This window comes from Synchiropus splendidus, chromosome 19, assembly GCF_027744825.2.
Source record: "Synchiropus splendidus isolate RoL2022-P1 chromosome 19, RoL_Sspl_1.0, whole genome shotgun sequence".
Taxonomy (NCBI): Eukaryota; Metazoa; Chordata; class Actinopteri; order Syngnathiformes; family Callionymidae; genus Synchiropus; species Synchiropus splendidus.
Window position 1 is genome coordinate 15,797,244 of NC_071352.1, and position 23,957 is coordinate 15,821,200.

Sequence of the window (23,957 nt, forward strand, 5' to 3'; positions counted from 1 at the left end):
TGGGTTTTTCCTTTAATTAATTGAAAAAAAAAAAAAATGTTATGGAATCTCACCTGGCGACGCAGCAGCAAGAACAATGTGAGTGCATGACACATTTTCATCAACTTGTTCGTTAGCCCTTGTTTGAGTGAAGCATTTCCCTCCTTTATGCTTCAGAGGACTAGCTTCATTTGTGCCGATATCCACGAACAAACAGACACTGATGTCCAGCTCAAAACTTTTATTCTGCTCAAGATCACAATGTACTTTGGTCAGACAAGGCGGTGAACAAGCCGCAGCGGTCACATGGACAAGACTTGTCAACAAAGCAGACTGGACTTGGATGGCGCAGCATGCCAGCGTGGCACTGGGCTCCTTTAGCTCTTGCCGCCCAGGGTGTGCTTGTCGAACAGGTACTCTGCCATCTTGTTGTTGTGGGCGTCCATGCGAGTCAGGTTGGTGATGTAGTCGCCCAGCTTCTTGATGGCCTCCACCTGCTCGTTCAGGTAGTGGCTCTCCAGGAAGTCGCACATCTGTGGCAGGAGGGTTGCAGGGTGAGCAGCTGGATCTGAGGAGCCCACTGCGAGCAGGCGGGTTCTCAACTCACGTGCGGGTCGGTGTGGTCCGAAGCCAGCTTGTGCAGGTCCAGCAGAGCCTGGTTGACGGTCTTCTCCAGCTGCAGAGCGCACTGCATGGCCTCCAGCCCGCTGCCCCACTCGTCGCGCTCCGGTTTCTAGACAAAGCCTCAGGTTGAGCTTCTCAGACCGAATGGCAGGCACGGAAACAGGCAAACCCACCTTGACATCCTGGAGGAAGATGCGCCCGCCTCGCTTGTTCTGGAAGGACAGCAGCTTCTGAGCGTGCTCCCGCTCCTCGTCGCTGTTCTCCTTGAAGAAGTGGGCGAAGCCTGGGAGCGCCACGTCATCACGGGAGAAATAGTAGGCCTGACAACAAGAGACAGTCAGGCTCGTCATTACAGCGGGAGACACGCCAATTATCCAGGTAAACATGAGTTTGTTTTTCCCAACAACAGGCCGCCGCGTGAGTCACGACCATCGGTGGTCAGTTAAGGACGGGCTGCTTCGGAGGAGAGGCGCCAGCCAAGCATGACTCAGCGGTTTTTGTGTTGGCTCGAGGCAGGTGGTTGATAAACACCAGTTATCTATTAACCGTCGGTGCGTCGTTTTACACGAAACCGAATTATACAACACAAACTGGATCCCGTTACTTCCTTATTTCGTAATTTAATGAGGATATTTTCATCAGCGACATTACGTCATTTACAATGCGACGCTTAGTTGTCGGAGAAACGTTACGATTCAAACCCACTTCTGTCAATGAATATTTGGTTGTTGTTGGTTTATCCGTGTGACATTGAGCAACAACAGAAGGCTTCAGTCGACACGGCAGCGCGAAGACTCACCATGGAGGTGTAGGTGTAGGACGCGAACATCTCCATGTTGATCATGCGGTTGACGGCGGCCTCGCAGTCGCGGTGGTAGTTCTGGCGCACTTGAGACTCCATCTTGGCTGGCTTTTTTAGCGTCGCTTTCTTAACAAATGCGGTACAAAAATATAAATTTCTAGGTGTTAAACAGACGAGGAATGTAAGTGTCTCGGTCGGAGAAAAAAAGAAGTTCCGTTCAATCACTGTTGAAGCAAGAACTCCTCTTCTGTCTTCCTGCAGAGACGAGCAGAGTCACTATATATGAGACGCTGCTGAACACGTGACCAGGGTTAGCGGCCAATCAGAGGGCTGGAAAGTAACACGTGACACTCTTCTGAACGTCGGAAGACGAGTTGCTTTCTGGTGACTCAGAGGAGTCTGGTATGTTTTTTGGAGCATGACGCAGCATTTTTAACCCGCGTGATAGTGCATTATTTCTTCATTTCTTTTATTCTAACCATTGCTCATCTGCAACTGCCCATTAGCTTTATAAACTTTGACAGATGTCCCCTGACACACGCTTTTCTGATCAGACAGACTCGTCTCACTGTGACTCCGGAGTCTCTGAACTTTGACATGAAGTTGTTTTTTTGCTTTTTTAAATTGGTCAGAGAGCTGCTATAAAAGCCCAACTTGGCCTTGGCCAGTCAAACTGCTGTACCTCGTGACCGTCGCTTGACCTGATAAGAAACTGCAGATAAAGTGTGGAGCGATTGCTCAACAGCACTGCAGTCACACTGCTGAGGTCATGTGACGCAGCAGCGTCCAGTCAACATGGCGATGGCTCCTTCCTGGTCACAACGTCATGGCCGATCAGATGCCACACATGACGTGCCTTTGGATGACCCGAGCACTGGGCAGGTCGGGGAGTGAACCTTCCTCAGGTTCCCCTTGTCACCTCCAGGGACTCTGGTTTCCTCCCAGGAAACTGAGGAGACGACTGAATCCAGGTGCTGACTCATGCTTTGGCCTGACTAGCACCTAAGCACTGTTATAGATGATGATAAACATGACTGAAGAAAATATGTTTTGCCATCAATCGATTAACAATGAGACTGAAAAAAAAAAAAATTAAGTTGTGCCATGAATATATTGTTATTTTTTACATGTCTTTACCATAGTTGTTGCTAGTTTTTCTTTGAATAATTATTTTGAATAGGTATTCGTCTCGCAGACACCTCATTTGTTCATTCATATCAAATTTTCTTTTTCACAATTAAGTCACTTATATCGCTTGTTAATACATGTGTCATATTTAAAATAATATTTTAAAAGTCATTTGTTTGATTTAAAGTGACAGTAAATAATAATAGTTGTACCACTGTGTTAAACATAAAACATTATATTAGATTATATTGACATTAATGCTGCTGTCCCGTATTTTGTGGCAGAAAAAATACTGGACAGCGAGAAGTAAAGAATTATTCATGGGAAAATACTGAAAGCAGCTCATATCTTTCTCTCCAGAGGAATGAGTTTATATAATCGGCTAACACAACAGTCTAATCTCCCCTTTACAAGAATCTCTTCGAGTCACTCCAGTTCTCTTTACATCAAATCAAAGTTGAACATTTGAACGAGTCCTGGCAGATTCACAACCGTGACTCAGCACAATCTCGTCGCCCGCACTGGGAGGAGACACACAAGTCTTGGTCTGGAACTTTCCGTCACCTGCTCTGAACTGAAAAAAAAGGATGTGAAAGGGGAAACAGTGGAACATCATTAACGCAACTTTATCTCGTCCTCAACAGCACCAGCTCTTAAAATATACTGGTTTGTTATGTCTATTTCCTGTTTTTTTAGTGCCACCATGTACAATTATATGGACAGAAAATGTTTTTTTTTTAAATATGCAATGTTTCATGGTAATTATCAGGACAGAGTTTGCACAACAAAAAAATAATTAATTCAAATACTTTAAATATGTTTATCATAACCCCAAATGACCTTTTGTTTTTCTTAATGGTTAGGCTAAAAAAATAATAATAATAATTTTATACATGACTTTTGCAGATGGAATTATTTTCCTTACTGAAACGCAATTCTATTTATATTATGCAATTTAAATAAAAGCATAATCATCATGAATGAAGAGACATTCAACATTGATAATCATTGCTTTAAAAGTAAAACAATCTAATAAAGTAAAAATCATTTAAATAAAATTATTGAAGAGATCATCATTGTGGGAAAATTACGTTGATTCAGTATGTGGATTTTTTATTTTTTTAGAAAATCAGTTTAAAAAAAAACAACAGTAACACTGGTCATGAAAGATGTTTTATTGAAAGACGTGGGGAACAACAGAGTCGATGGACAGGAATGTGGAGCGACCCTTGAGCAAGGCAGGAGAGTTCTGAAGGCCAACATGGTGTCAGGCTCGTGGTGTCAGTCAGGCACGACTCAAGTTCGACTGCGTCTTTGCAGTGTGTTTAAGGAATTCAAGGAGTCAGGAACAACAAGAAACAGTTAGTCTGCAGCTGAAGAACAGCGAGGAAACTTCTTTTTTCGAGAGGAAGTTCAACTTCACCTCTCATTTTTATGTCTATCTTGCATATGTATTCAGAATTTATTCTACAAGTGAATTCACTTGTTTTACTTTTATTTTCTGTAATTCTCTGGATCTCATGTTTTCAGTAATTTTATTTATGTAATCCAATTTTGTGAGGTAAGTTCGGGTTGGTTTTCAATTCAGACATAATTATGATCTGTTTTCAACTGCATTTGAAATTTTTTAAAACTTTTTTTTGCTCTTATAATGTAATGTTTCTGTTCTTCATCACAACACAACTTGTCTACATTTTCCATTCAGTTTTCAGGTCTCAATGTCTCACTTTTACTCTATTTTTTAAATTTATCTTTGAATACAGGATCAAATGTCATGTCATTTCCATAACTGTAACTTTATTCATGTCATGGCTCTAAAGTCTCATGGTCACAAACAAGCAGGTTGATGACCGTCTCTTGTCTGTGGTTACTGTTCCATCTGCATGAGGCAACATCAACTATGACGGGATCAAAAGTGCTGACTCATGTCAGCAGCTCCTGGGTCCAAGCTGTAACCTGTTTGGTCGACGTTACCTGAGTGAGACTTTGCTAAACTGGTATTGGGGGTTTGGTTACTCTCACGGTGGCGGCGTGGAGGCTTGCTCAAGGGTCCTCAGGCAGTGGGGATCCAGACGCTCTTCCACTGGACGCCATTCCTCCACATGTGCTGCAGCACCGAAGGGTCCTGCCAGTCCTGGTCGCCGTGGCAACAGAGCAGCAGCGTCTTCAGTGGGCAGCTGTGCTGCAGGAACTGGCAGCCCTGGAGGTCAGAGGTCAGGAACTTTTAGATACATTATCATGTTGAGTCGTGTCTGTAGGAGAGTTTTGCTGGCGTGTCGCCTCCCACTGACCTCAGCTGTGCCCCAGTACCAGACGCCCCTGATGACGCTGTGGTTGGCGAGCGCTCGGGTCAACGCATCTCTGCGTCCGGTCACCACGTTCACCAGGCCCGCCGGCAGATCTGCCGACTGGAGTACCTGGAGGAAGCCTTCAGTGAGAGGGGAAGGACGCTGGGGGAGTTTCTCGAACTGAGGATTCACCTGAACAAAGGCCAGGACTGGAAGTGGACACGACTCGCTGGGAACCATGACGACAGCGTTGCCGGTGGCGACCGCCGCCCCGAGGACCGTCACCATGGCGAGCAGAGGGTTCTGGTCCGGGAGCACGGCTCCGATCACACCGAGGGCTTCGGGGATGGAGAGACCACAGCCGGACTGAGGGACGGGCTGAAAGACCAACATGTCAGACTCAGTGGTGGCGTGAGAACCGGCAGCAGAGCCTCACCAGGCTGGACCCCTGGATCTTGTCGCAGTACGCCGCCCAGTCACTGAGCCGGGCCACGCTGAGCTCCACCTCCAGGTCGGCGTGTTCCGCTGAGAGACCCGTCTGGGCACGGACGGCTGAAGCCACCGCCGTCCTGTTGGCCTCCAGACCTTTGGCCAGGGAGAGGAGCGACTGAGCGCGTGCAGATGGACTCTTCTTCATCCAGCTGCAGCAAAAAGTCAGAGTTACGAGGGATGACGACATCATTTACAAGTGACATCTTACAGTTACCATTACTACCACTACTACTACCATTGTACTAGGATTACTTGAGTATATCGAGTTTTCCGGACCGTCTCATCAGTTCCTCTCACCCTGGCTGAACTTTGGTGGCGGCCTCCACAGCGTTCCGGACGTCCTTCTGTCCCCCATCCGGACAGTAAGCCAGCGTGCCGCTGCCGCCCCCTGGTGCCGGCACTGGCACACTGCAGCCGGACACCGACTTGCAGGCTTTACCGCCCACAAACTGGAGGTAGGACTTCGGAGCGCTGGGGAAAGAGCAAGTGGATCATCAGTGTCTGTCTTATGGGAGTTAATCGTCTTGATCTCAGACCTGGTGGTGACATCTGGAACTCCAACTGCCGAGGGCTCTGTTCCAAACTTAGTGTAGTCCAGTGCTGAGGGTGAGGAGCGGTGAGGAGAGGAAGAGGAGGGGCGGAGGTACTGGAACAGACCCTGGAGTGGATTCAAAACAAAAATTTACAAAAGTTTTGGGCACCATGAAGAGCATGTGACCCCTCCAACTGGAGACTGTGGGGCGGGGAGAGCAGTCGGGAGTGACCAAGTTTAGCAGGAAAACAGAAGCAGGCTTCTTGACCATGTTTACAGTTTGGTGTGTGGAGACACTGACCTCCTGCCCCCCATCAGTGCAGGTCCCGCTCTCTTTGTGCCCCATCACAGGAAAACAAGGATCCGACACAGAGTGGGAGTTGACCCACACCGAGCCCACGGACAAGCTGTAAAACAGGAGAGTTGTGACATGAAGTCCGTGGGCAAAAACTTGAGTTTTCAGATTGTATTTTTCAACCCCATATGTGGGCGTTCCTGTGCGCCTGCCGCGTTAAATCAACAATTGTTTCATCTGTGTCTCCTTCATTCATTCATTCATTCACAGTGGTGGACTCACTTCTTGGCGGTCTCCAGAGCCAGCGTGAGGTCCTCGGTCCAGATGGAGGCAGCCTGCCCATGAGGACTGTGGTTCCCTGAGGAGAGCAAGGCGTGACTCACACGTCTGACATGTGGATGTGAGACAACAGGCTCCCTGAGTGGAGCTCTCACCGAGAGTCACTGCCTCCGCGCTGCTCCTGAAGGTCATGAGAGGCAGCAGAGGTCCAGTGGCGGGGGTGACCACGCATGGAGAGGAGGGCGCCGCCCCGCAGAGCACAGTGGGGGGGTACAGGGCGCCCGAGGACGGGGCGGCACAAGACTGGACCAACTAGGACAGAGAACAGAGCCTCAGGATCCAGGGGTGCAGATACCGACTCTGACTCACCGTGGCCCCCTGCTGCTGAGCCTGCTGAACTGCCGCGTCCACCTGGAGCCGCTGGGCGTCGCCGCTCAGAGGCACACACTTCAGACCTGCCATGCGCAGACGCAGGCGCTCCACGAAGCTGCTCGACACACTCTCTTGGACACACAACACCCAGTGGACCTGCAGCGGAGTTCATGAGGTGAGCTCTGGTGTGTTTCCACAACAGTTTGTGTGTGTTTTGACAAAATACAGGATTGAAACTTCAAAATAACTGGGTCATTACAGTTCGGTTCCAGTTTGGTTCAGAGCCCTGGTTCATTTGATTTGCATGGTTTGGAAAGGGTTATGGCAATGTGAAACCTCACAATGTCCCCTCATGGATAGAAAAACCAACTTGTCTGTGTGTGCGAGTCACCTCCTTCTTCTTCTTAAACGCCGCCTCCACCACCGCGTCCACGGCGCTGTGAAGGTCAGCTGACTCAAAGATGATGATGGGACACGTGGCGCCGATGTTGGGGGTCAGAGTGACGGGGACGCCGCTTCCTGCTGTGGCTTGACACAGCTCCACACCATCCTGAGACGCCGACACCAGCGGAAGTGTGTGAGAGACTGTCGGGTCAGAACGCAAACGCACAAGCTCCAACCTGTTTGTTGCCGCAGTAGGTGACATAGCTCACGCCGGGGTTCTCCGCCACCTGAACCGCCAGAGTGATGTCACTTCCTGTCAACACGTTGATGGCACCAACAGGAAGCCCCGCCCCCAGGAAGAGCTGAGCCAGTAGGAGAGAAGATGGAGCGGTGGAGAGCCCAGGAACGATGATGACCGAGTTACCTGGAGGAGGTGATATGAAGAGTCAATGAAGAGTCTGTGTGTGTGTCAGCAGGTTTTGTCATATTTGTGATTTTTTTGGCCTGTCCTCACAAGGTTTAGAGGGTTAAAACATCGGCAAAAGTAGTTCAGCGTCCTGGTTCAGGTGAGCCATGTGTTTTGGATGGTTTAGTTTAGAGGGAGAGGCTGGGGAAAGGGTGATGGTAATGAAAGGTTCTCACAAATAAGGTTAAACAAGTTTGTGTATGTTCTTCTATCTTTGTAAAAAAACCTCTATGAGTTTTTAATTGATGGAGTGTGTGTGTGCAGGTGCTCACCCATGGCCAGTGCAGGTAGGACCTTGAGCATGAGTGAGTAGAGCCCACAGTCATCAGAGACGGCCACCAGCACGACTCCTGCAGGACAGAAAACCCAATTTAAACCTCTGCATTCACAACTCTTGAATGCAGCTGAGGTTGGTTCTGACCCAGCGGAGTCCAGTTGGTGATGAGTGCATCTCGAAGCTGAGCCCAGCTGCCATAGAACTGACACAGTCGGACCAGAGCGCCCGCGGAACAAGAGGCGCCGCTCAGCTCACTCAGTTCCGACACGCACTGGCCGTGCTGCCCAAGAACTCCCGCCATCCTGTGACCAGAACCCAGCACAGTTTATCAGGACCGGGGCTCAGCTATGCTGCCTCACTGTCACTGTTGTCCCTACCGGAGCAGGACCTTCGCCCTCTGGTGGCAGGAAAGAGCCGCCCAGGCCTTGGAGCCGGCGGCAGACGAGGAGACGCACTGGATGATGTCGTCACTCGTCGCACACATGCTGCTGCACACCTCAGCACCTGCAGCATCACAACTCATCTGTGACCTCATGAAGCATCAAGTGCGTCTCAGAGGAATGACCAGTGCGGTGACCTCAGAGATGAACCAGACTCAACAAGGTTTACCTTTGGAGTCCAGCAGGACCCGAGTCGATTTGCCATCTCGAAGGACGAACTTTCCAGCCACAAAGAAGCCGAGCGCTCGGGAGTGATGATCCAGCCAGGCCTGGGGAAAAAGCGAAACCTTCTGTCGAACCAGTTGCCAACTCTCCTACTATTCCAGTTTTGAAAGTGACATCGCACACTTGTTCTAATACAGGACTCACAATAATGATGACACAGACACACGACTAACCCACGAGCACGTTTAAATGAATGGGTCACTGGGCTTCCTGTTGAAACTGTGGCAGCAATTTACCTTCTGTAGAAGCTATTTGTGACGTTTCATTGGTTCTGATGACACCACCTCTGCCGGGATGCCGGGTCAACTATTGACAGATTGAACAAAGTCCAGAACCTCCTCTCAGGACCACCAGGGCCAAAAACAAACTTGTTACACATGTCATTTTCACGCTGCTACTGATCTGAGCATGTGAGAATATATCAAAAGAGCCTTGTGTTCCATATATACATTGGTAACAGTTGAATAACCAGTTCCGCTTCGATGATGGTTATGTATTCAAAGCTAAAATAAACCTTTCATTTCCATAATTTAACAAACACTGAAAGAAAAAAAGTTCGTCAACGTGCTTTATTAAATTACAAAGTCGTAGCAAAGTGCTTTTAGTTATATTAGGTGACAGAAGGCGAATTTAATGATAAAAGTGACCGTTTTGAAGTCAGATAAAGGCCAACTATAATGTGAATGAGTCGGACACACGGTCACATGTTTGTCTTGTGAGTACCGCCAGTTAATTCACTTCACATGGGGCAGCTCAGATCTTTTAACTGGACGGTAAAGTAGGCTAAAGTTGACATGTATCGATGTGATGCGCGTATTAACGCCGTAACTGACCTGTGCGGAGGCAAAGCTGGGAGTCGCTGCAGGTCCGTACTCCATGTTCTGGAAGATGTCGTGCACAGTCGTGGTGGGGTTTCCGGCCATAATACTTGCAACAAGTTGCAGCAAAAGTGTTTGTATTTGCTCAAATATCCCTCAAAGCAGACGTGGAAGTGTGTCGGGAGGTGAGTGGAGCCACCTCACGTCAAACGCAACGCGCCTGTCACGTCTTCCTCTGGCAGGAAGGAAAGAAGACAAGACAGCACGTCAAGATAATTCCCACCGTTTTACTTCCTGTTTATAACCGGCGTGCTACACTTTTAATGCAGCGAATTCGCTCGTGTATTAATGTCGAAATGTTTCCGAGAGTAATTTTCTTTAAATAATTTCTATCTATCAAATCAAATGCGAACATGATCGTTATCACAACTTTGGGGAAAAAAAAGGTAGCAGACAAGATCACTATTGCTTATGCACATCCGGTTTTGTTTAAATTGACGGCGCACTGATTCCAATTTAAGAACAGGTTTAACTGTTGTTAACAATGTCAGTTGGTGAAATTAGATATTATATGTTTGGATTTCATTATTCGTGTCATCATTTAAAATTAAAACTTTAAAGCACGTTTCATATTTTTTTATATATTGACACATTAAGACATCTATTTCTATTCACTTCTGAAAACGTGTGTAGATTTTCTCACTTTGGATTTTATGGTTTCTATTTTACTAAATGTTGCGACGTTTAAATGTCAACATTGCCTTGCCGAGTAATAAAGGAACCAACCGCTCGGGTGCGGATTTATTTAGCCACCGGACCGAGCATGCGCAGTGATGGACGTGGCAAAGAATTGATGCGCCCTTTTAGCTGACTTCGCTCATATTAAAAACGGGCGATTTGTTGCGCCCCGACCGACACCGAATCAAATATTTGCTCGAAAATACTGGGGAAAATATTCCGACTCTTGCAGCGTTTGTGAACGATGCCTCGAAGAAAGGTGAGTGTTTTTTGCCGACCGTTTGAGATCGAACAGACGACAACATAACGTCAAAGCCACATTTTGGATGGATTCGTCGTAAACCACTGGGTGAAGATGAGTTTTAAAATCGCTGCGCTTCATTTGAGCTGCTGTAGTTTTTATTTTCACTGGCTTGGCCGTTATTTAGTGTCTTCGGTAGCTTAGCTTAGCTTATTTATTGATAGCATCGAGGAACGTAGTCAGATGCAGATTATCTTAGTTCACGTCTTCTAAATGCTCCGGTAGAAAACAGTCACGGGGCTTGTGGTGCACTTATACGTGTTGGGGTTTGTGGGTTTGTGGAAACAGGCGGTTAGATCTGACACGGAACAGGCTGTTCGAACGAAGCGAGGCGCCAGCACCAAAACAACGCGGTCATTGGCCAGACTCAAGAAACACTTTGCTGTCATTGGGCAGACCTTTTGAAGCCCCGCCCGTTTCAGTTATTCATTGGTCCTATGCAAATGACGTCTGCGGCTGTTGTGATGTTGTCAAACAGTGCTCCATGTGGCGGGTGATTGATGAGCACCGCGGTGTTGACGGTCAAACGTCATTCAGAAAACGTCAATAAAAGGCACGATTGCCTTCGTTTACTCATTCGACTCATTTCAAAAGCATGTTTTAATATTCACACATGTTATCTCACGCTCATCTTTATATATTTCGACTATGATGGCACGCCGAGTTCCATTAGTCGCCATAATGGAGGAAATAACTCTGTTATGCAACATGAATGTTGTCTTGTGTGAAGAGTAAATCCAAATAATATATTTAAGCTTTGAGTTGTTAGGAATGTTTAGTGAAGAAATGTATGGAAATGCTCCAGTTGTTACAGTGACAATATAAAAAATATTTTAATGCCGAGAAATGCGCCCTGAATGATCTAGTTTGAATGCGAATCTTTTTTTTTTCACCTCTTAATGCCTTGGAATTGACCGAGGAGCCCGTCTATGAAGCAGCGTGACGGGCAAAACAAAAACGTGTCAAGGGGTTCGCGATGAGAAAAAAAATATTAATACTACCGGTAATTGTTTAGGAAATTCAATGGAATAAGCGGTCTATCAAACATTATCTTCGATAACAGGTGAATATGTTCACTATAATTCCTCCCTAATGGGGTCAGATATAACAAAATGTGTTACAACTATATAATTTCAGTATTTGCTGGACGTGTAGAACTATTAAAAATGAATAGATGTGTTTGCTGAAGAGCGTTGCTTCTGAGTCAGTGTCCAAGCTTCAGTCCTGTTATATCGCTTGTCATCACAGTCTAATATTTCTTCATGAAAAAAAAATGCCTCTGTAGGTTGCTATAACAACAGCTCCCTGTCCTCCTGCCCTTCCCCCACCCCAAACAGATTGGGTCTCTTCATTTGAACCCCCCCATTTACTCCCATTAAACGCATCTCCCCCTTTCTCCCGTGGCAGCGATGACATCTCGGAAGACTATTCATTTGCCTTGAGACCTTCTAAGAGGCGAAAGGACGCACGTGGATTCTTTTGCTGCGGACAATGGAGTGTTTCATTCGTGTTTTCCCGCGCTGTTGAAGCCCGTGCACCTGAATTAAAGCACTTTATTGGCGAGTCGGGAGGTTTGACGCTCCTCCCCCAGCATGGGGTCATTGTTGGATTATCCGCTGGCGAAACCAATCAACCCGGATGTCAGTCCCGTCCGCTGAAGACGAACCTCGCGTGGTGAGTGATCCCAGAGCCTGAACTCTGCTTTTCTGCCCCTCAGCGGACCGCCGGCAGCAGCTCGGACGGAACGGAGGACTCGGATTTTTCCGCCGACCTCGAGCAAGCCGAAACTGCCGAGAGCGCGCGTCGGCGCACGAGCGCGCGCCTCACCCGCACGTCACTGCGCCTCAGCCAGAATTCGCGAGGTAAGTTTTCAAGGAAAAAAAAGACCAGAAAACAAATCGCTGTTTTCCACAATTCCTCCAACATGTTAACTGGTTTTAGCAGGTGCAACTGGTGTGTTAGTTCGACCGTTTTAGCGTCACTAATTTGAGTTAATATTCTGTTCGAGTACTTGTCAAGTTTTGTTTTCAACTTCACAGACATATGTAGACGCCTTTTCTGGTGTTATTATGTACTTTTGTCTGACAGTTATCAGTGAAAACTTCTCATACTTTAGTCCTGAATGTGTTTTTGGGTTCAGAATTGCTTTTAGACCAAACGACAAAATCTTTTGACACATTAAATTCAATTCAAGTTCTTCAACATGTTTAAAATTAAAGTCCACTTATGGATAAAAAATAGTCTGCTGTGTGTTCAGTTGTTATATAATATATCTACAGCACACTTAGGATGCCTGTCCTGATTAATTAATTTGATAGTAATGAGTCACAAAGGTCATAAATTAATTGTGCTGCTCAGAAAACATGTAGTGTGGAAATGAGATAATACTATTGCTTGTATTATTTTCTTGTGATGTAATGCACAAATTGGTCACTGTCATCATTATTTATTTTATTAGAATTTTACCATGAAGATCCACACACCCCACCAAGACTGGCTGGTCAGTCATATCGATGGGATTCATGACATCTTCTGTTGGGAGGCTTGAGGACTGTTATGTGGGTCAAAGGAACATGTAGCTTCTGCAGTGCAGCGAGGTCCCCCTCCTCCCCTTCACTGCACTTCTGAAGCAGCTATTGTTTTTGTCCGACCATGAAGCATGGATGTGCCCAGACAGGCTGACCTCCCCCATCACAGACACCAGCCCTGCTCCCACCCACGAGTGACCTCTTTCTGCTGTGGGCCACACTTTCAGCCTCTGTCATTCATGTACAGTACCAACTCACAAGTGGAGTTCGCTCCTCTCACTGAACTAAGTCTTGTCACTGGCTTCGTGAACCTGGTCATCGTCCCTGTTTACACCATGTGCCTTTCGCTTCTCTACTTTTCATACAGACAGCTGCACTTCTCCTGCAGCTGTGAGTCCTGAGGAAGCTCCTGATGTAGCAGCAGAAGCAGCTGCGTCTGTCTTCACTTCCGGGCGCAGGGTCACCCGCAGCCAGCAGGGGGCAGCAAACACCGCAGCCAAAAAGTACCCACTGCGCCAAAGCAGGTCGTCCGGTTCTGACACTGAAACTAACGGTAGGATCCGTGTTTTTTTCTACCCAACACCCCTTAATAATAATATTCACTGTTCAATTGTTTGCATATACATTTTTTTTACTGTTCAGTCTTGGGCGATTGATGTGTAAAGTAGGTTGAAACACTTTGTTAATGCCAATGTATCTAAGGAATATTAGACTGGCAAGATGATGCTGGGATTTTATGAAGTCATCCTTCACTGTGTCCTCGCCGTGATCACAAAATGTTCCGGATCCACAGAGAAGACGGATGTCTGCACGCCGTGTTGCGCAGATGAATGAATGATTTGAGCAGGAGGTGAATTGTGGCTGCATATGAGCAGACGGCTGAACTGTCAAGAGGCAGTGTGATGATGGAATGCGCTAAGTCAAATCGGTGTGAGAAGCTCATGTTCAAGGCTGTTTTGTTAGAGTGGACCCAAGAGGTTTTTGGAGGGATAGAGGTCGACAGGTCATCTTTGACCAGAGGTGGGCAATTAAATTTCCTAAACGGCCACATTAGAAACTGTAACTGATGTGAGGGGCCATCATCAAAAGAAAGACAGTGGTGACTACGGAACATGACGGAAAAATATACATACTTAAATAACAAGGACAAAATAAAAAGATGAAATGTAAGTCAAGGTATTAAGAAGTGTAAATATGCCATGAAACCTATTGAAATATTTCATTTTATATGCATTTAATTTCAATATAAATCAACATAACTATAACAGACCATAACATAACTAGACATTCAAGGTAAGACTTTTTATTTCAAAACATATTTTCAATATTCCTTCACTGTATTTCGAGGAACATTAAAAACACACAATAGTAGCCAATGAAAAGAAGAAAATTATAGTCTTCAAACAAGCACATGGCCTTCAAGGCCGCACTTTGCCTAGCACTGTCATTGACTGTTGTGACGCGGTTCGGAGCGGAGTCTTGTGATGCGACAGTGCTGTTGTTGTGCAGGCCTGAAGCGGTCAGGGGACCACGACGAGTCCCCTCCACGCACCCCCACAGGAAACGCCCATTCCTCCGAGTCGGACATCGACCTCTCCAGCCCGGGCAACGACCACGCGCCGTCCATCAACGACATCATCGTTTCGCAGGAAGAGGACGAGCGCCTGGCCAAGGAGCTGTCGCTGAAAGAGGCGGCGGAGCACGACCTCTCACACCGGCCCAAACGGCGGCGCTTCCACGAGAGCTACAACTTCAACATGAAGTGCCCCACGCCGGGGTGCAACTCTCTGGGTGAGAGTCTCAATCACCAAACCCAGCCGCCTTTAACAGGAGCTTTCGCCCTGCAGGTCACCTGACTGGGAGACACGAGAGACATTTCTCCATATCAGGCTGTCCTCTCTACCACAACCTGTCTGTGGACGAGTGCAAGGTACAGAACATCTGAGGTCAGCTCTGGGGAGCCTTGGTCCTGTCAGCGTCTGAGCTCTGCTCTTCTAAGTCAGTGGCGCTGAGGCGTCTGAGCTGCAGGAGGCTTCTGAACCGCTGTCCATGTTTTGACAGGGCAAAGCCTCGACGCGTGACAAACAGGCAAGCGAGGAGCGGACGCTGTCGCACCGCCAGGACGAGAACAGACACTCCACCAGGAGCCAGGTACCACAGTCCTGTCTCAAGCAGCTCACCCCCCGAACAAACAAGCCGCGTCAGAAAACGCGGCCAGCTTTATGAGATCCCTAAATTTAACCCGAGAGGAGGCATTTCCTTCCAGTTAATATGTTGGCGAGGAGAGGTTTATTGCCGCTCTGCTTCGGCTCGCTTCCCCACATAAAAACGTCTCCGCTCAGTGTTGGGTTTATGTAATTGTTTGTTTTACATGCAGCTCGGACGGCGGCGAAATGATCGTGATCACTCTTGCAGGAAGCTTAACAGTCCAAATAGCAGACGTTATATTCAAACCGTGGCAGCCCAGCGCCGCTTTTAACGCCTTTTTTCCGCTTCATTGATCACGTATTTAAAATGAACGACGCAGAACCACCGGCGGATATTACAAATAAACGTTTCTAATCCGTCAGAGCAGTGTTTGCTCCTGAATTAAAGGAGTGTTTTGTAATTAGACTGGTAGGATGGAGTATTTGGAGGATTCAAAATGAATTATTCACTGTGTTAATGAGCTGATGCGAGTTCACAAAAGTGCTCACCGATGGCCCATAATACACACTGATGTGGACCACCTGACAGCCGTGAGCTTTTATCACCCTGCACCATTGTTGTCTGCTCATAATCCTACCATAAACGGACTGTGGTTTTCCTGCTATTTCCTATGATAGTAGCCGCTTTGGGTTCAGGACCAACAACATTATGTTTTTATTCAGCTGTTTTTGTGTGCTGATACCCATTTATTTATTTTCATTAATAATTTTGTGATTGATGATGATGCAAAGTCTCATTTTGGAACAAAACTATTTGCTTTGCTATAAATTGAAAGTTCAGTGTTTCAGCATTGAACAGGATTTTTCTCTTTTAAAGTAGAAACTGTGTCATTTTTTCCCCCTATAAATCATACATTTTTTTAAAAAACTTTTTAAAATTATTTTTCTCTTTTAAAGCAAGAAGCTTATCATTTCTTTCTAAATACACATTTTCCTTTTTTTTTGTATTTTCTCTGATAAAGTAGAAAGCTTGTCTTTTTTTAAACAAATAAATGATTCATATTTATCTATTTATAATCTTTTTTTAAATATTTTTCTCTTATAAAGTAGTATGATTTAAGTCTATTTATTTTATTATTAATTTTCTACTAGTGTTCTAATTCAAAAGTATATATATATATATATATAGTTGTTGGTAGGGTCATTATGGATTTATGCAATAGTTAAATAATAAATGAGTCACTATATCTTGGTGCCTTGTCGTTGACCCGCGACCGTCCAGCCCTCCTTCTTAAATGCTGTTTTGTGTGAGGAAAAAGAAATGCTGTTCATTGTTACGCCGCCGAAGCGCATTCCGGAAACGTGTGAAATCAAACTGAAGTGTTTGTTGATCCAAACGCGTCACGACTTCCCATTTCCCCACCAGCTGCACCGACTCTTCCCCGTTGCTTCACCTGTCCGCTTCACTCTGTCAGGCCGTGTGTCAGGAGAGGGGGCCCGCTTCGATCGCCACTGGCTCTGAACAGAGTCACAGCTCCTCGACCCTCTGTCGCCCCATGCCAGGGTCAGAAAAGATTAGCCGGAGAAGATCCAGACCTGGACCCCATCGGGTTTCTATGTCTCGGCGAGCAATTACAATGACGACAATGAGATACTCAAAGACCCGCCGCAGAATTGAGGACGTGGAGCCATGTCCTGCTGGAGCCAAGGCCTATTTCTGCCGTGTGTCAGCAGCAGCTTGCTAAAGACATGAGGGCTTGAGAGACTTGACGATTTCAGTCACAAAATTAAAAAATCGCAGATTTTGGAAGCTTGTCATTTTTTCAAAGGTGATCAAATGTGTGGTGTTTTGCGGTTTCTTTAGCGGTACAGGGAGGAAAATGACTTGGGTCTGCCCCGTGTGGCATCACAAACTTCACTGTCAGTTCCTTTTAAGCTCAAGGAAGTCAAACTGTTTCACCCCTGGTTTTGTCTGGTCCCATCCAGGCGCCCTCGGAACGCCAGCTCAACTACAAGGAGAAGGTGAGCGACCTGCGGAGGAAGAGGAACACCGGCCTCAACAAGGAGCAGAAGGAAAAGCACATGGTGAGCCGGCGCCAGAGCGCTTTGGTCTGCCACTGTTGGCCAGCTGATCAGTGGTGGTGGGTGCGTCTCCTCTGGCAGGATCACCGGCAGACCCACGGGAGCAGCCGCGAGCCGCTGCTGGAGAACATCACCAGCGACTACGACCTGGAGCTGTTCAGGAAAGCGCAGGCACGTGCCTCGGAAGACCTTGTAAGAGAGAAAACTCATCATCCCCCACCTGCTGCTTTCCTCTGTCCTCGGCCCCTGTCTGCCGCTCTCTTCCTGTCGTGCCCCTCTAACACTGCGCTGGACGCAACTTGTCCCTGCAATTCATGATTGATTGATAGATTTTTTTGTAGTATGAAGTATTTATTCTGTTCTCATCATTTTTTCATAGTTAAATCATTACATATTTCTTCATACATTTTTATTTATGAATTGTATTTTTTTCCTTTTATTTTATGATGTTAAAAACGATAAAAGTAACAGCTTTTAAATCAATCTACAATATTTGACATTTCTTCATATATTTTTTATTTATGAAACTAATTTTTTAAGTGTTAAGTATTCTTTTTATTGGAAGCTGTTTTTGTTTATTTTTTGTAATTAAATTTTTAAATAATTTATCTCAAATCATTACATATTTCTTCATATATTTTGGGGGATTAAGTATTGTTTTTCTCTTTATTTTAAGCTGTTTCTGTTTATTTCTTAAAGATAAAATTAACATTTTTCAAATAATTTATTTCAAATCGTTACATATTTCTTCGTATATTTTTTATTTATGAAATTGACTTTTTTCTCTTTATGCTGTTTCTGTTTATTTCTTAAAGATAAAATTAACATTTTTTTTGCCTGTTGGGAAAAGCAGTGACACACTATCTGAACGGTGCTGGTTCAGGTTGAGGCTCATTTGGCTTAAAAGAAATCAAAATGAAGGGGAAGAAGTAGTGACTTCCTCTGACCGGTCGCATGTCTTGATGCAAGTCACCTGCCAACCTCAACTCTGTCTTGCGCTGCTGTCCCTTGCAGGAGAAGCTGCGTCTGGCCGGTCAGGTGTCCGAGGGCAGCAACATGATCAAGACCATCGTGTTCGGCCGCTATGAACTGGACACGTGGTACCACTCGCCGTATCCGGAGGAGTACGCCCGGCTCGGGAGGCTCTACATGTGCGAGTTCTGCCTCAAGTACATGAAGAGCCAGACCATCCTGCGGCGCCACATGGTGAGTCCGCCCGGAACTCAGTAGCCTTTGTCTGTCGTCACTGGAAACTTTAATATGCTCATGAAACGGTGATATTCTGTGGTTTGTCTTGTGAATGAGGTGTTTAAATATTTAGACGCGAGTTGCTGACTAAGACACGACGAACACTGGCCGGCGATGTTCGATGAAGGAGATGCTGAATTGCAGTGATAACTGGTAAACGCTGACTCATAAAAGAAGGATTTGTGGAGGGTTCTGGTGAGAGAAGTCTGGAGGGTGGACGGTGACACCAACTGCATCCGTTTGGCGTCAGCTCCGCGGTGATAACCTCCTTCTCCCCCAGCCATCTGCTCCATTATATTTCCGTCTCAGAGAGCCGTTTGTTTTCTTCACTTCAAACCGTCAAATGTGCTCAGTCACGGCCCGCTGGAGTGTTCGCTACCACGAGACATCGCGGTAGAGGAAGAGGAGGTCTTCTGGTGGGGGGAGCTTGTGTTTGAGACCGTGGCGGAGTGGATGCCCTCATGGCTGTTATACAGGCAGAAATATACACTTGTCTGTAGGGCTGCATTAACGATTATTTTCATTGTTGACTCATCTATTCATTATTGTCGACTTATCGCGATTACTTTGTTTTCGACCCATTTTGAATTTCTGTTTGACTTAAAGTTGCTTAAGTCATCTGACTGTGATACTCCGACACCATACATTATTAAACAAGTATATTCAAATAATGACACATAATCCAGGAACAAGTATTAACCCTGTGAAGCATGAAGCATAAAACAGCTGACAGAGAGCTCCAGTTCTTTAAAAATCATCAATATCCATATATGCGTCTCATCTAATATCTGATCCACAAAACAATATGCCCAGTGTCGCTCCCTAGTTCTGGTTATTATTTGGAGGAGAGACACTGAGGACACTTCAATACATCACTGTTAAACAAAAAAAACATCAGCGCAGATGTGACGTGTGTGGCATCATTCAAAACAAATCCTCTTACAAGTTAGCTCCGTGCTAACCCACATGCTAGCTGTTAGCTGGAGGGTGAACATCCTGTTCTGGATGCCCATCCTGCATGTGTGTTTACACCAACAGCCTCAACCTCACTGTCTTCTCTGCCCACCTCACCTCACTTCCGTGGAGCAATGCATCTTTGAATTCAGAATCAAAACCCACGGATCCAAGCAAGGACCACTCGGGTGCTGCGTTCAGGCGCTAAAATGAGAATTGGAAAATCTAACTCATTATTAAAGTGATGATAAAGATCTGGAAAGTATTGGTCTTCACCCATTTCTGAGAAGCTGCTTCATGTGGAACTCCCAGAAATCTGGACTTGACTGGTGTGTGTGTCTCCAGGCCAAGTGTGTGTGGAAGCACCCCCCTGGGGATGAAATCTACCGGAAGACCAACATCTCCGTGTTTGAGGTGGACGGAAAGAAGAACAAGGCGAGTCTCTTGCCTCACCACTTTATCATCCATCTGTCTGTGATGCATCACCTTAAAGGTCTGGCTTTGACCCCCCACCCCCACAGATCTACTGCCAGAACCTGTGCCTGCTGGCCAAACTCTTCCTGGACCACAAGACTCTCTACTACGACGTGGAGCCCTTTCTGTTCTACGTCATGACAGAAGCCGACAACACGGGCTGCCATCTGGTGGGCTACTTCTCCAAGGTGAGAAGGTCTGGAGGAACGGATGAGAGGGAGCTTCTGACTGTGTGGACTCATGTTTGTGTCTGCAGGAGAAGAACTCCTTCCTGAACTACAACGTGTCCTGCATCCTCACCATGCCTCAGTACATGAGGCAGGGCTTCGGCAAGATGCTCATCGACTTCAGTGAGTTCATCCGTGTTGTGATGGTGAAGAAATGCATGTGCATTCATGACATGAAGAAGTCGATCAGGGAACGGAAGGCCTGAACTGGTACAGCTACTTTAAAGTGTGGTTTAAGGTGGTCTGAATTTAGTAAGAATTTAATTCAGAAAAGTAGTGAAGCCTGAAATGCAGTGCAGAGGGTAAATAAGGTGAATTAAGTTTGAATTCAGAAGGTTGGAAGCATGACAAAAGTCTGACTTCAGACAGTTGGAGTTGCAAAAAAAGTCTCTATTAGACAGCACTCAGATGTGAATAATGGCCAGATTAAGGGACTTGGGGACATCAATAAAGAAGTTGGACATGAAGAAGTCTGAATTAAGGAAGATGGGGATGTGAAGGAAGTCTGAATTAAGAAGTTGGAGACGTGAAGAAAGTCTTAATTAAAGACACTGGACATGTCGTAAGTCTGAATGAAGGAAGATGGTGATGTAAAGCAAGTCTGAATTAAGAAGCTGGAGACTTGAAGAAAGTCTGAATTATGAAACCACAGATGTGAGGAAAGTCTGAAAAGGATGTTTGTATTAAAAAGAAGGATCAAATAAATTCCTGAATTATGATGTGATTCAGAGCGATCATTAAAATGTGAGGACGTAAATTCCAACTGTTTTCATCAAAAAAAAGCATCAACTGTTGGTCAATATTTGGGACACTCTCTGACAGTCCACCAGGTTTTGTTGCTCAACCCGCTGTAACTTCCAGGCTACCTGCTGTCCAAGGTGGAGGAGAAGGTGGGCTCCCCGGAGCGCCCCCTGTCTGACCTGGGCCTCATCAGCTACCGCAGCTACTGGAAGGAGGTTCTGCTCAGATACCTGAACGACTTCCAGGGGAAGGAGATCTCCATCAAAGGTGAGGTCAGAGGGAGCGTCACGAGAGCTGAGACTGAAAACACACTCCTCCCCCAGAGATCAGCCAAGAGACGGCGGTCAACCCGGTGGACATCGTCAGCACGCTGCAGTCGCTGCAGATGCTGAAGTACTGGAAGGGAAAACATCTGGTTCTGAAGAGACAGGTAGGATCTCCGTCGCCCACCAGCCTTGCTTCCTGCCTGCAGCCTCCTTCCTCCGCAGGATCTCATCGATGACTGGAAGGCCAAGGAGAGCAGACGCGGCAACAACAAGACCATCGACCCCACCGCCTTAAAGTGGACGCCACCTAAAGGGACGTAGAGGAACTGCGCAGACGCTCAACACACCTGGTCCTGGTCTTCACACTGGCATGAGCGCACAGACACACACACAAAAAGGCACACTCCATGTCGATGAGCTTCACCGCTGTCCCAACACTGATCTGAGTTCAGCAGTCAAGGCCAGAGTCACAGCAGTGGCATCATCATGCTGAGGTGGCTTAGCTCTGCCCACAATCAAGGACACGCCCACTTTAAAGTCCTTGACTGAAAAAAGATTTTTAAAATGTAATGTCACAAAAATGTACGAATTTTGTTTTATTTATTTTAGTCAGACAAAATGAAAAGAATATTTTTAACGTTTCACAGCGTCTTGTGAGTTCAAATTCTGTTTCAGAAGTTAAAAAAGTTGATGGAAATGACACAAGATCATATTCCACCACGGTTTTGTTGTTCAACTTTTTTTTCATTTATAACTTTGTTCCACCAAAGTCGGTTCAGTGGCACTGGTTTTCTTGGACCCCATCACAAATCTGATCCCCAACCAGGCCTGAGCCGAGTCGGTGTGGACACACACACACACACCAGCTGGCTCTGAGGCAACAAAGGTTTGGCCTGGGAACTGCAGTTTCTAAAAATACTGTAGCTGAAATTCTCATCTGAACTGTGACTGAAACTGAGAATATTCCATTTAAATTATGTTGGAAAAAAATGAAATGAAATGTTGTCCCTATACGTTGATTGTGCTGAGACTCTCTGTCTCCAGCCAGGAGATATGGCGACACACACTCATGCGGAGACACATGAACTAGAATCATACCCCGAGTCAAGCAACAAAACTCGTGAGTATGAGCTCATTAACTCCAGAAAGACTCACTCCAGGATTCGTGCATCTCACTCTGCGTCCTCTTGGAGCACATTTGTCGGACTCGTTCAGTCAAGGCGGCGAGTCACAAACATGTCTCCCTGCTGTCCGACTCACACAGGACCCACCCAGAACTTTCTTGTGGCACAGTCAATCATGTGAGAGCCAACTCTGATCCTGGACCAGTCCGATGTTCCTCAGTCTGTCCTGCATGAGCCAGGACCGGTCCACTCAGCTGAGCGTCCTGTTTGCCCTGGCTCTGACTGTCTGTACAATCTAAACACACAGATATTCCCCGGAGAGTCAAAGCTGCCGCCGGCCTTGTTAGAGTCCAAAAGGGATCCGTTTCAATCCTTGTGTTTTTGTGTTTTATATCGCCTGTATTTGTGTCCCCCCAGCCCCCCCCCAAAAAAAGTTGCCCGCGACGCTGCGCAGGCTCTGTCGTTGGAACATGTCTTTTGTATTTTTTATTTCTACCTCTAAGGTCGTGACCCGTTCAGAGTTGAAATTGTGCTCTCTCCAAACAACACACCAGGCTTCCTCCGTTGTGTTTGCAGCCGGGGTGTGAGCATGGTGACGATGCTGCCTTGCTAACACTGTATCACTGCGACACTGGCGAAGCTACAGTTTCATTTGAGGAGCTTGCGCTTTGTGTCACTAACGCTCATTTATATTCAATCACTTCATCCGCTGCGTAAAAAAAAGCATTTTAACTAGTCGTCTTCTGTGTGAATAGAGATATTTATCGGACTTGTGTCACGGTTCGGTGTTGATACATTAGTTCAGACAGTTTGACAGGAAACAGCTGAGAACTGAAGCGCACAAACACAGAACTGGACGGGTGGTGGCGCTGCTTTTCACACTCCCCTCATGTCTACTCACACTCCTCAGTTTTGTCCTGGTGAGCGTCACCCTGCAAGGGTTCAAATCCCGGGCACAAGTTACATTTCAGCTCCGCTTGTTTACTGGTTAGCGTCCAACATTTCAAGCCGTTTCGCCTGAGACAACGTGGCCTTCTTCTCACCTTTGTTTGTAGCAGAGTTTTTCTATATTTTCAAAGCCTTTGTTTAATTTATCGCTGTCTTTGTGTTGGAATCATTTTCTAATCTTGCGTTGTGTGTTGCCGCACCGACTGGTAGAATGGAAATAAATGAACTCACTTGATGATCGGACTGATTTGATTCACTTGCGAAAGTCGCATGATATGGTCACCAGCGAGGATCAGAGGTGGTTCAATACCTGTGATAAACAGTGCGTTAAACTCCATTTTGAATTGAAAGTTAAATTTGATTTGCTTATTTTATTTGATATTAACTATATTTAGAATTTAAAATGTGGGTTTTTATAAGTTTAAAGATGGTTCTGGAAATGGCTGAAGACAAAGTCAACATAGCAACAATGACGCTGTCAATTGAAGAGCAGGTCTGTGCAGGTAGCGATTGATTCGTCACCTGAACACACACATCCATCCATGTCAGCAGTCTGTTGAAGCGTCACCAGAGCTTTGTGGTGATCACGACAATGAGGTTCACCACAGCAACACTGGAGTCTGGCAGAAGCTTGTGAGGATCAGCTGTTAACAAGGATAGTCTGCCTCCCATCACATGCCTCCCACTGTCTTCTGTTGTCCAGGAGAAGGATGGAGGAGCTCGGGAGCTCCACACTCCAGCTGAAACTCTTTCATGTCTTCTGATGTGCAGGTGTTGT

At 46.2% G+C, this 23,957-nt stretch overlaps 3 protein-coding genes across 8 annotated transcripts; 1 reads left to right on the forward strand and 2 right to left on the reverse strand.

The window, feature by feature from the left end:
* Positions 1 to 205: 205 nt before the first annotated feature.
* LOC128751609 (ferritin, liver middle subunit) lies at positions 206 to 1,680 on the reverse strand. The gene is made up of 4 exons (XM_053852745.1): positions 1,403 to 1,680; positions 777 to 923; positions 587 to 712; positions 206 to 512 (listed from the first exon to the last, which is right to left on the reverse strand). Exons 1-4 carry the CDS (start codon positions 1,502 to 1,504, stop codon positions 357 to 359), a joined length of 531 nt encoding a protein of 176 aa, XP_053708720.1. The 5' UTR covers positions 1,505 to 1,680; the 3' UTR covers positions 206 to 356.
* A 2,013-nt stretch (positions 1,681 to 3,693) lies between these two features.
* Positions 3,694 to 9,661, reverse strand: aldh16a1 (aldehyde dehydrogenase 16 family, member A1). Its single transcript, XM_053852735.1, has 17 exons — positions 9,417 to 9,661; positions 8,528 to 8,627; positions 8,296 to 8,422; positions 8,063 to 8,220; positions 7,914 to 7,991; positions 7,412 to 7,599; positions 7,183 to 7,341; positions 6,789 to 6,947; positions 6,575 to 6,731; positions 6,423 to 6,498; positions 6,147 to 6,252; positions 5,850 to 5,971; positions 5,611 to 5,784; positions 5,258 to 5,462; positions 5,014 to 5,199; positions 4,825 to 4,950; positions 3,694 to 4,733 (listed from the first exon to the last, which is right to left on the reverse strand). Exons 1-17 carry the CDS (start codon positions 9,504 to 9,506, stop codon positions 4,587 to 4,589), a joined length of 2,358 nt encoding a protein of 785 aa, XP_053708710.1. The 5' UTR covers positions 9,507 to 9,661; the 3' UTR covers positions 3,694 to 4,586.
* Positions 9,662 to 10,235: 574 nt separating this feature from the next.
* On the forward strand, positions 10,236 to 23,851 carry LOC128751606 (histone acetyltransferase KAT7-like). Of its 6 annotated transcripts, none has more exons than XM_053852742.1 (15): positions 10,236 to 10,398; positions 12,158 to 12,302; positions 13,336 to 13,521; positions 14,478 to 14,759; positions 14,816 to 14,898; positions 15,030 to 15,119; positions 17,102 to 17,200; positions 17,279 to 17,389; positions 18,212 to 18,403; positions 19,745 to 19,834; positions 19,921 to 20,061; positions 20,130 to 20,223; positions 20,962 to 21,108; positions 21,165 to 21,271; positions 21,330 to 23,841. In XM_053852742.1, the coding sequence occupies exons 1-15, from the start codon at positions 10,384 to 10,386 to the stop codon at positions 21,426 to 21,428; spliced, it is 1,881 nt and encodes a 626-aa protein (XP_053708717.1). In that variant the 5' UTR covers positions 10,236 to 10,383; the 3' UTR covers positions 21,429 to 23,841. The 6 variants fall into 6 exon arrangements, with proteins under 6 accessions (XP_053708717.1, XP_053708714.1, XP_053708712.1 ...); XM_053852737.1 differs by lacking the exon at positions 10,236 to 10,398 and adding an exon at positions 11,951 to 12,080 and having other exon boundaries at positions 17,102 to 17,389; positions 21,330 to 21,457; positions 22,152 to 23,851; XM_053852740.1 differs by lacking the exon at positions 10,236 to 10,398 and adding an exon at positions 11,953 to 12,080 and having other exon boundaries at positions 21,330 to 23,843.
* The last annotated feature ends 106 nt before the right edge of the window (positions 23,852 to 23,957 follow it).